Source organism: Pundamilia nyererei, unplaced genomic scaffold (genome assembly GCF_000239375.1).
Source record: "Pundamilia nyererei isolate P.nyererei 1_Seehausen unplaced genomic scaffold, PunNye1.0 scaffold00131, whole genome shotgun sequence".
Lineage (NCBI taxonomy): Eukaryota > Metazoa > Chordata > Actinopteri > Cichliformes > Cichlidae > Pundamilia > Pundamilia nyererei.
Genome location: NW_005187532.1, coordinates 1,625,659 through 1,637,278, shown reverse-complemented (window position 1 = coordinate 1,637,278; position 11,620 = coordinate 1,625,659). Strand labels below are relative to the sequence as shown.

The 11,620-nt window shown below is 49.3% G+C and overlaps 2 protein-coding genes across 5 annotated transcripts in view; both read left to right on the top strand.

The window, feature by feature from the left end:
* Positions 1–7,034, top strand: part of bbs1 (Bardet-Biedl syndrome 1) — a 9,822-nt gene extending 2,788 nt beyond the window's left edge. For 3 of the 4 annotated variants that reach the window (XM_005743425.1, XM_005743426.1, XM_005743427.2), the window contains exons 3-7: positions 1,322–1,504; positions 4,485–4,616; positions 4,873–4,979; positions 5,676–5,796; positions 5,889–7,034. In XM_005743425.1, the coding sequence (XP_005743482.1) occupies positions 1,322–1,504; positions 4,485–4,616; positions 4,873–4,979; positions 5,676–5,796; positions 5,889–6,719 (1,374 nt within the window). In that variant the 3' untranslated portion in view covers positions 6,720–7,034. The remainder of the gene's footprint in view (positions 1–1,321; positions 1,505–4,484; positions 4,617–4,872; positions 4,980–5,675; positions 5,797–5,888) is intronic. The other variant, XM_005743428.1, reaches the window with a different exon arrangement.
* Positions 7,035–7,101: 67 nt separating this feature from the next.
* LOC102203188 (leukocyte cell-derived chemotaxin-2-like) lies at positions 7,102–9,826 on the top strand. Its single transcript, XM_005743424.1, has 4 exons — positions 7,102–7,994; positions 9,091–9,202; positions 9,287–9,438; positions 9,526–9,826. The coding sequence occupies exons 1-4, from the start codon at positions 7,970–7,972 to the stop codon at positions 9,690–9,692; spliced, it is 456 nt and encodes a 151-aa protein (XP_005743481.1). The 5' UTR covers positions 7,102–7,969; the 3' UTR covers positions 9,693–9,826.
* The last annotated feature ends 1,794 nt before the right edge of the window (positions 9,827–11,620 follow it).

The window sequence follows — 11,620 nt, the reverse complement described above, 5'->3', positions numbered from 1 at the left end:
CCATCATGGCACCGGACACCGGTACCCATCCCTAGTGCTTATATTACCTACATCATGGGGACCCTGGTTCATTTAAGGACTGTTTGTCCTTAAATGAACCAGGGGTCCAGTTATGTTCATCTCCAGGCACTTCATCTTCTGTTTGGCTGTAGCAGATGTGAAGATGACCACAGACCATTCTATCCGAGTTAAAATCCTGGGTTAGCTCTAATTTTCTAAAGCTCAAGGAGGATAAAACTGAGATCCTCCTTACTGGAGGCAAACCATTTCTCACTCACCATCGATGACTCCTCAGTTTTCCCTTCTCCTCAGGTTAAGAGCCTTGGTGTCATCCTAGACAGTTCACTTTCCTATAAATCTCACATCAATAGTCTCACCCGTTCTGCCTACTTCCATGTACGCAGCATTAAGAGATTACGTCCTTCACTTTCCACCCAGTCTACGTCCATTCTTGTCCACAGTCTCGTTACCTCCCATATGACTACTGCAATTCTCTTTTGCATGGTCTTCCCCACAAATCCCTCCATAAGTTGCAACTGGTTCAGAACTCTGCTGCTCGCATTATCACCAGAGCCCCTCCTACCAGCACATCACCTGTTCTTCTGGAACTCCACTGGCTCACAGTGAAAATCCAGATAATATTCAAACTTCTTCTGCTCACCTTCAAGGCCCTTCATAACCTCGCTCCTCCTTACCTTTGTGACTTGTTAAGCACTATCTCTTCTACCCGCTCACTTCGATCTTCTCTTTCTATCCAGCTTCCTTCTGCCTCAGCACCATTGGAAGCAGAGCTTTCAGCTGCTCTGCTCCCAGGCTGTGGAGCTCTCTACCCCCAGAAATAAGAAACACTGGTTCTCTCCCCCAGTTTAAATCCCAGCTCAAAGTCCATCTGTTCAAATCTGCATATTCACTGTGAATCCACTGTTTGTTCATTTTATCTTGTGCTTTTGTTTTTATTGTTCTTCATTGTGTCATTGTTCCATTATGTGTTTTATCCTATTGCAAAGTGTCCTTGGGTGTCTTGAAAGGCGCTTTATAAATAAAATTTATTATTATTATTACAGTTGGAGGATCCTCCTCTTTTCTGATGTCATGCAGGCTCCGGAGTGGTAGAGCGTTTAGATCAGTCTGAACAGGATGTTACTGTGCCCTGATGATGTGCTGTCTTATGTTGAGGAGCCATATCAGCTACTGTTCAGTGGATGTTAGTCGGAAATCACCACACTGAACCTAATGTCATTTAAAAGCAGTGAGCGTGTCCTTTTCACTGTAAACACACCTGAATGTACCTGTGACGTGCTGCTGCGCTTTGATTGGTCAGGATGTGTGGCAGCAGGTGAAGGAGGGGCAGATCAACCCTCTGACCCTGAAGGAGATGTTGGAGAGCATCAGGAAGAAGGCCGATGTGCCGCTGTCGGTCCGCTCGCTCAGCTTCCTGTCTCTGGAGCCCCACGAGATGGACGAGTTTGTTGAACTGCTCAAACACCAGCCGATCAAGCGCCAGGTAACTCCCAGGTCGCATCGTCCACAATGACATCACCGTAGTGCTTTTATATCTGTCTTTATGATTCATGTGGTTTTCTTCTTCTACCTGTTTCACATGTCAGCTCCTGTTTGTGTTGATGGTTCACTGTATAAATCTGTACCTCATCACCAACAGTCCAAAACACTCTGTCATCATGTAAATCAAAGAATGATTTACAAGATGGCGCAGCCACGTCCAGACGCCTTCTGACCGCTCCGCACAGACTGTGCACCTTTTTAGCTGTTTACTTGTTCATTACCTTGTTATACATTCCAGGAACTTCTAGTTTTATAGTTGGACAGTAGCTCCCTTCTCAACATCGGTGATCTTGGACACTTTTAAACCAGACCCATCATGGCCGACCGAGATACTACGCGGTGCGGCCAACAACAATGGACAGGACGCTCACCCCAGGCGCCGAACAAAGAAACGCCGGGGAAATGCGCTGGAACAGACTGAGACAGCAGGCGCACCGCGCACCACTGTCCAGCATCTTGCTGGCTAATGTACAGTCGTTGGAGAACAAACTAGATGATCTGAGGGCAAGAGTCACCTTCCAACGTGACATGAGGGACTGCAACATGCTGTGCTTCACGGAGACATGGCTGACCCCCACCGTGCCGGACCGTGCCGTAACTCCGTCGGATTCATTCTTCGTGCTCCGCGCAGACAGAACAGCAGAGTCGAACAAAACAAAGGTGGAGGAGTGTGTTTCATGGTAAACAGAAAGTTGTGTGACCTCAGGAGCATCTCTACTCTCTCCACCGGCTGCTCGCCACATCTGGAATTCCTGATTCCTAATTTCTGAGCATTAAGTGCTGCCATTTCTACCTTCCCCGTGAGTTCACCTTGGTAATCGCTGCAGTGGTCTACATCCCACCCCAAGTGGACACAGGTATGGCTCTATCCGAACTACATTATGTGCTGAGTGCCTTTCAAAACAGGGATCTGGGCTCAGCCCTCATTGTAGTAGGAGACCTAATGAAGCGAACCTCAGACAAGTCATGCCGACCTTTCACCAACATATCACGTGTCCGACGAGGGGATAGGATACTGGACCATTGCTACACGCCATACAAGCAGGGCTACAAGGCTGTTTCACACCCGGCCTTTTAGGAAGTCTGACCATAACGCCATCTTCCCCATCATCCCAGAGTATAAGCAACACATTCGGAGGGATGAAGTAGCTACGAGGGAGGTGAAATGCTGGTCTCCCCAATCAGAAGCTACGCTACAGGACGCGCTCAACGACGTCGACTGGGACATGTTCAGAGCATGCGCAGTCGAGTTTACGGATGTAGCAGTATGCTTCGTAAACACGCTAGTGGATGAGATCATCCCCACTGTGACAGTCGTGACATTCCTGAACCAGAAACCGTGGGTGGACAGATCGATCCGCGCTGCAGTGAACACCAAGACCGCCACCTACAACGCGGGTCTCGCCACTGACAAAAGTGCCCAGCAGACTGTTCACAAAGCTCAGGGATCTGGGACTTAACAGCCGTCTGTGTGCATGGGTGTTGGACTTCCTCGCTGGCAGAACTTAGGTGGTGAGGGTGGGCAGGTGCTTCTCCAACAGCATCACCATCAACACAGGAGCACCTCAGGGATGTGTCCTCTCGCCACTGCTCTACTCCCTCTACACTTCAGACTGTGTGGCCACCCACGGCTCCAACACCATTGTGAAGTTTGCTGACGACACAGTGGTGTTGGGTGCCATCTCCAACAACGATGAGACGGCCTACATGGATGAAGTGAAGAATCTGGCATCGTGGTGCCAGGACAACCACCTCCAGCTGAACGTCAGCAAGACCAAGGAGCTGGTGGTGGACTTCAGAAGGGGTCAGCACAGAGACTACAAGCCCATTAGCATCAACGGAGCTCCAGTGGAGAGGGTGCAGTCCTTCAAGTATCTTGGTGTCCACATCTCCTCAGACCTGACATGGGCTGCCCACATTCAGGTCCAGACCAAAAAGGCTAGGCAGCGCCTGTATCACCTACGACAACTGAGGAAGTTCAGGGTCTCTCCAAAGATCCTCAGGATTTTCTATACAGGCGCTGTGGAGAGCATCCTCACACAGAACATGACATCGTGGTTTGGGAACAGCTGTGTGAAGGACCAAAAAGCTCTCCAGAGAGTGATCCGTACAGCAGAACGCTGCTCACTACAGCACAAGACACTTTAACACCCTCCTCACGCAACGTACACAAGCTGTAAATTTCCACATTGTTTTATTTGATTTTATTCCTATTTATATAATGCACATAACTCACCCACTTGCTGCACATAATGCTCTCCTTGTATGTACTCATTCACTGTATATAAAGTTCTGTCTGTCTCTCTTTGCACAGTCGAGGAGCGTATCAGGTCACATTTCACTGCGTGTTACACCTGTATAACCATGCACGTGACAAAGAAAGAATCTTGAATGGCGAGACGTTCTCTCGCTGACAATGCAAAACTTTATTGGCCAATAGTTGCTGATCTATCGGCCGGGCCTGTGGACCGAGGGCTGGTGCTTCGTAGTTATCTAATGTATCACATGCGTTTTTCAAAATGCTCAGGTTTTACAGCAGGTGATGTTTTACATTTCGTAAAGTGTAAGTCTGTTTCGTGGAAGGTCAGGTTTCAAAGTTCGTGACAATATCAGATTTCACAGTTTAGTTAGACTAGTTTAGGTTAGTTTGGTTAGTTTTCAACCATCTGACAGGTTAATTCACCTTTTCATAGAAAAGTCAAACCAAAGAGGACCTACAAGCTATCCCTGTGGGACTCCATATGCAGCCTCTGTTGCAGACATAAAGCAGTTCTGACAGATGGCTCATCATCTAGTCTGTAAGTTCTCAGGAGCATAAAGACAAATGAACATAAGGAGGGAGCAGCGCCTCATCAAAGGTCTAAATATACAGACAGCAGTTTCTGTCCCCAGCTCATGTTCTCATTGGCTCATTCTTTCAGACGGTCATCACCTGCATCGGGACTCTGAAGAAGAACATGGCAGATGAGGACGGCGTGAGCTGCCTGGTGATCGGGACGGAGAGCGGCGAGGTCTTCGTTCTCGACCCCGAAGCTTTCATCATCCTCTCCAAGGTAAAGTCACTCCACGGCCCACTGTGGGACCAACTGCATCTGTTTATTTACTTCTAAGCAGCTGAGGCCAGCCTGTGGAGCGCCACAGGGATCAGCAGTGGGCCGCTATCAGATGCACTCACTGAAAGATTTAGACACATTTCTGAGACGTCCTGCAAAGTAACCCCCGTCCCGAACACCGGTCGTCTCTCTGTTTACCTGAGAGCGAACATAAAGAAAACAAAGGTCACTTTTTAACTGAACCCTTGTGTTGAAGATGACGCTGCCCGCCGTCCCCACCATCATGGATGTGACGGGTCAATTCGATGTGGAGTTTCGCATCACGGCGGTGTGTCGCAACGGCAACATCTACATCCTGCGCAGGTGAGGCACACCTGTAGATTCCTTTCACAATAAAGGCTGTAAAATGGGAGGAGTGGGCTGATGCTAACATCTCCAGATAGAAGTGGAAGCACATCGTTAACCTTTTAGCAAAAGGCCCGATCATTTCATGAACCCGAACAAACAGAACGTAAATATGAGTCTAAAAAGAAGTACGGGAACCCCTCGGGACAGGAACCCGGTCTGCTGCGTGAAAGTCCTGACCAACCTGTCCGAACATCTGACCCACGCTGGTCAATAGAGCAGAATGAAGCACAGCTGTCTGTGAAACGTTCGTGGAGCAGAGGCCGGTGTGACAGGGCCGACGTCATGTCCCTGTGCAGGGCAGGAAGCTCTATCCCTCGCTCTCGTCCTCTGAAAAACACTTATCTTCCATTTTCATGTTCCAAAGTGCAGTTTAAACTTGATTCCACTGCGACATCATCAGTGAGCAGAGACACACCTACAGAGCTCCGAGTTTCAGGGCCAGACGAGCGTAGCTCAGTGTTTCCTTTTTCCTTCAGCGGTGATGAAGCTGCAGCAGATACTCGAGAATATTCTTTAACATCTTACGGTCCAGTAATAACGACTTTGTGGTCGCGCTGCTGTGTTGATGTTGGACTGCTCGCCACTCTGTCGGTGTGTGGACAATAAGCTCCCTGACCCTGACACACGTTTCCTCGTTTGTGCGTCCTTCAGGGAGTCGGACAAACCCAAGTACTGCATCGAGCTGTCGTCTCACGCCGTCGGCCTGGTGAGAGTCGGGAAGAACGTGGTGGTTGGCTGCACTGACGAGACCCTGCAGGGCTTCACACAGAAGGTAAGCCCCGCCCCTGCAGCCACATGTTTGTGAATCTCAGAACTTGGGAGGGGGTGCGGTCGCGATAAACCATGTTTGTGTTTGATGTTCAGGGGAAGAAGCTTTGGAAGACCGTGCTCGCCGCGCCCATCGTCACCATGGCCTCCATGGACCTCCCTACCAGGGGCTTCCAGGCGGTTCTGGTGGGTTTGGCCAACTGTGAGGTGCAGCTGTACCGGGACAAGAACCTGCTGAGCACCATCAAGACCCCCGACGTGGTCACCAGCATCTGCTTCGGCCGCTACGGCCGCGAGGACGGGACCCTCATCATGACCACCAAGGGTGGCGGTCTGATGGTGAAGATCCTGAAGAGGACAGCGTCGTTCGATGACAGAGACAGCGCCCCCGGCCCGCCACTGGCCCAAAGCGTTCGCCTCAACGTGCCCAAGAAGACGAAGCTGTACGTGGACCAGACGCTGAGAGAGCGGGAGAGCGGCCTGGCCATGCACCGCGCTTTCCAGATGGACCTGAGCCGCCTGCGGCTGGCCGCCGCCAAAGCCTACGTCAAAGCGCTGGAGTCCAGCCTGACGCCGATGTCCGCCAGCCTCGCTGAGCCGCTGAAGATGAACGCCGTGGTGCAGGGTCTGGGCCCGTCCTTCAAACTGACCCTGAATGTCCAGAACACGGCGGCGTGCCGGCCCGTCACGAACCTCGCCATCAGCTTCCTGTACGACGAGAGCCTGTACCGGATGAGGAACCCCTACATGAGGATCCCACTGCTCGTGCCCGGGCTCATCTACCCCGTGGAGACCTTCGTCGAGTGCACCAGCGACAAGGGCATCTCTGACGTCATCAAGGTGTTTGTCCTGCACGAGGGGAGGAGCTCGCCGCTGCTCACCGCCCACATCAACATGCCCGTGAGCGAGGGGCTGACGCTCAACTGACCGCACGACAGCACTCGTCATCCAGGCTGGACGTGCAGATGTGAGGTCGTCGCTACGTTTCCCAGTTTTTTATTCTTCGTTTGTTTTCATCGTTTAATCCAGAAAGACTTTCACACGTTTACGCTAATGACGCAAATTTATGAGATTCAGAAACGCCAACCTTTGTCACGTGACCACGAAACTCGTCAGCCCGTCTCTGCCCCGTGTGACCAGGACATCGTGTGTGCGTGCGTGTTTTCATGTGTTGTGATTGTCACGTTTGTAAAGTTTGTATAGAAACAGTTTTAATGGAGAATAAAATAAAGGGTCAGAGTGTGAGGTGTGTTTTCCTTCAGAGATTTTAACGTTTGTGTTGGTTTAGACTCCAGATGAGTTTTCTTCACTGTAACAGAAACAGCTGAAGCTCCGAGAACATCAGGGCGCTTCAGCACAGACTCTGGTGTAGTCCTGACCTCTGAGTTCGTTCACTCAGTCTGTGCTGTGGAGACGAGGTCACGTCAGGGAACGACAGAGGCCAACTCAAACACTCAGATTAACCGCTGACCTGTTGGCTCGAGGACCCCGCATGCGCGATGGTCACTGCGGCCGAGCCTTCGGACCCATCAGAACTGACACTCGGATGATTTTAACTCATTTTCACTCTGTTTGGACAGCTGCTGTCTCAGGGGTCAAAGGTCACACGTTTCCAGGGTTTCACGTTTCGTGGTCCTGCTCAGTTTGTCACATTCAGGTGATGAACTTGGAAAACACATCAGTGTAAGCAATCAGAATGTTTTCTAGGAACAACGGCTGAAGACAAAAGTGAGAAAACCAGTGAAAACAGTCACAGACTCACTGACAGCACGTAAACGTTATAATTCGTCACGTCATTGTATCATTCATGTATAGATCTTGTATTACATGATCGTCATTTTATGTTAGTTTTCACACTGAGGAGCGTCAGCTTAATGTCACGATGAACTCCTGAATCTGTATGATCCATGAGGCACAAGCAGGCCGTCAGGCAGGCTGAATATTACAATATTATTATAGTATAACAGTGATCTGAGCCGGAGCTGCTGACTGCAGAGAGCTGGATCGTTGGTCTGCACAGCGACTGATGCAACACAAATACAAACACTGAGTTTCATCATTGCCGTTTTCTCTGCTGTGGCGAAATAACGAAAACTCCTGAAAGTGTTTGTTTGTTTTCAGCCTTTAAAGTCTGCGAGACGACGAGCAGGCGCTCAGCCTGAGGGTCGCAGCTGAAGATGAGACGCCTCCTCGTTTTACTGGGTGAGGAAACTTTCAAAGATTAAACCGTCACTGTCATGGTCCTGCGGCCATGACTCAGTGACTTTGTGTTTGTGTTCCTTATTGTTATTATTCTCTTTATTATTCATGGGCTGTTTTGGGATTTTAGGTACTGGGTTTTGGGTTTGTGCTCCCTCTATTGGTCCCTGGTGTTAGTGTTCCCCTGTCTCGTCAGGTTAATCAGGTCCAGCTGTGTCTCCCACCTGTGTGTGATTTCCCAGTGTCTCTTTGTGTACTTATAGTGTGTGATTTCCTCTGCTCCTCGTCGCGTCGTCTGTGTTCATCCTCTGTGTTACCCTGCGTACTCTGCATTTCTCCGTGAATCCCCTGCGTGCTCTCCCTGCTGTTCTCCCTTCATGTTCAGGTTTGCCACTCCCTTTGTGTAGTTTCTCCCAGTTTAGTTCATCCTTAGTTCTGTTTGCCATCTCCACTTTATGTTCAGTATTGTCAATAAATCACCTTCACATCTGAGTAAGTGCTGCATCTGAGTCCTCCTTTCCACTCTTCACACGGCCGCTGCCCCGGACCGTGACAGTCACAGCTTAAAGCTGCCATTCTTTGAACTCGTATTATTTCTGAGAACAGCATGTAGCATGTGAAAGTTCACTGTGGATGACACAGAAGGACGAAATTTAAATGTAAACTGACCTTTGTGACATTATGGGGACCTCCATACATGGGCTCACCAACCACACAGGGACAGATTCAGTCCCTGCAGTGTAACAATGTAAATTTTGGGGTAAAAGCTTGATTTGCATGTTTTTAAATACACTTATTTAAAAACAGAACAAAATGTTTACCTTTTAAAGAAAGAATATATGAACAGATGAACCGATGTTGTTAACCAGGTGATGTTGTTTACTTTTGATCAGTCAGGTGTTATCAGTGTTTACACCTAATCAGCTGATCACCCGAGTCACGCTGTTATTCTCTCAGCACGTTTAACAATTCAAAGATCATTTTTAAACATGAAGTTGTTTCTAGAAGACCAAATCCACTTTGTAACTTAATTTATTGACAAGGTTTGTAATAAAACCCAAGGCTGTGTCCATAAAAGTCTAAATCTGTGTGTGTCCAGCTGTTTTGTGGGTGTGTGACGGCGTTAAGTTCGGTCAGCTGTGCAGCAGTAACCCGTGCAACAGCCGGAGGACGTCGGACAGATGGGGACAGGGACAGTACGGAGCCGGACGGTACTCAGAGATCACGTTTTTGTTGTAAGGCTGGTGTGGACGATGTGGCACAGCTGCTCACAGCTGGATGTCTGCTGGTTACAGGGGGACCAGACTCCACCAAGGGCTGGACATCAAGTGCAGCGACGGCGCCGCTGTCTACGCTCCGTTTGACGTGACTCTTAACGGGAAACTGACCGTCTACACCGACCCCAGTAAGGCAGCCATCAACGAGGGCATCAACCTGTCAGGACAGGGTGGGTCATCACGCGCAGCCAGCACTAACAGAGTTACTGATCCTGGTACTGATTCACTGATCGAGGTGTTGCGTTTGCGTCCTGCAGGTCTTTGTTTCAAGCTGTTCTACGTGAGGCCGGACCGAACCTCAGGAACGGTGAGGAAGGGGCAGAGGATCGGCACCATGCTGCCCATGCAGAGCGTTTATCCGGGAATCACCTCACACGTCCACGTCCAGATGTGCGACAAGCGCGACCCCACACCATACTTCTGATCCACCTTCAAACACCGTCGACAACCTTCATTACCAAAGAGGCTTTTCTCTGAATGTTGGTGGAAAACTTTAGCTCCTCATCCACATAAAAGGATTCTGATGGGCTACATTGGCTACAATAAAACACTTTGAAAACCGTTTATTTCTTTAGTGTCTGTTGTATACGTGCTGCTTCGTAACAGCTATAGTTATAAGTCAGTCATTATTAGGGGCGTGGCCACTTTGACTGGCAGGTGGATGTTGACACAGGTGGCTCTAACTGCTAGCTTCAGCTTAAGTTCAAGTTCAAAGTTTATTCGCCACATGCATGTTGCCCTGCAGTGGAATGAACCCGCCCCCCGACCTTACACACACAACACAGACATCACATGGGGATACAAGTCAGAGAACGGTTGCATTACAGAAAAAACACTGAAATGTACACTACAATGGGAAAGTACAAGAGGAAAAAAAGAGACCTCTGCTCATGCTGGGCTACAGGAGGACAGCATGAGAACAGGAAACAAAAAAACTCCTCTGCACAGAAAGCACATAAATGTCCACAGCACAACATTATAGAGCACGTGACCAGCAACAGGGTTGGGTAGGGGAAAGGAGTAATCCCAGGCAACACAGCAGCCATCCTGCCACTGTGCCGACTCTCCAGCGCGAGCCCAGACTCGCCTCGTGTTCCCAGGAGGCAACAAGCATCGAAGGCATTGGAAGGGGAGGGGGGATGTGTGAGTGCTTATCAGTGTGTGCGTGTCCATAGTTCACCTGAGACAGTGTCCTTCGCCCTATCAGGCTAAGTAAACAGTCTGCTAGCCAATCCAGGTGGCCTGGCATGGGATGGGAAGAATGGTCATCACACAGTTGTTATCAGGGAGTTTTTGTTCGTCTCCAGCCTTGGGCCCGTGCAGCTGGCGCCGTGTTGTCCGCATGTTGATATTGTTGATTTTTCTTTTATGCGAGCAGCTCATGAGAATTTCAAAACTGTTCTTTAACACTCTGACGCTGGTCTCTCAATCTCCCGTTGGAGAGCCGCGAGCCTCCCCATGATGGTATCAAACTTCTGGTCCGTGGTGTTGTCATTCTTGTGATTTTGAGACCCCACAACCGCAGTGAGCCGTTCTGCGATGTGATCCAACTTTTGCACAAGGGTCTCATTTTGAGCAGGCCTCTCTCTGATGTATCCCACCATACGCTCAATGGTGTTGTTTTGAGTCTTCACGGCAGCTGTAAGCATCTCCAAGGTGTTACCCATGCTGCGTTCGTTGTGAGAGGTCGCGCCTCGTCCCATCGCTTCAGTTCCAGCGGGCAGCCTTGGGGGGGTTGAACAGCCGGTTCTGCTCTCTTAATTCTCTGATAAACCAGTGCCAAGCCAACTCCGATCAGCATGAACCCTGTTATCATGGTTCCGAATAGGTAGATATCTTCAGCGTCCTCGATTGACAGTCCCGCCAGACACATGATCCTCCAGTTCTGCCACCCGTCCATTGTGTATCCGGCAGGGAAAGTCCCTCCAGGGCACTCGGGCTCTCCTGAGCCCAGACTTCTCGTTGAGAAAAGGGTGTCAATAGCACTCAGAGACCAGTTGATCAAATCCATAATTTTCTTTAGGTTTTAGAGAACGACAGTGAGAGAGTGTTCCAGGGAAAGTAATACAAACGAGACAAGACAAGGACACAAGAGGCTAAGCAGGGAAGATAAGGGTGAGGAGGAGAGGAGAAAAGTGAGAGCCAAGAAAAGATCTCAACACCTTTATTTAAATGTAAAAAACAACATAAACCAGCGAAAGCCATCACAGTGGCTGCAGTAAGTGCTAAAACTCACTCACCTGAACTTACAGGTTCAGTTTACTTTTATTTAATTTTCAGTTTAATTCAGTTCAATTTTATTTACACAGCGCCAAATCACAACAATAGTTCCCTCAAGGCGCTTTGTATTGT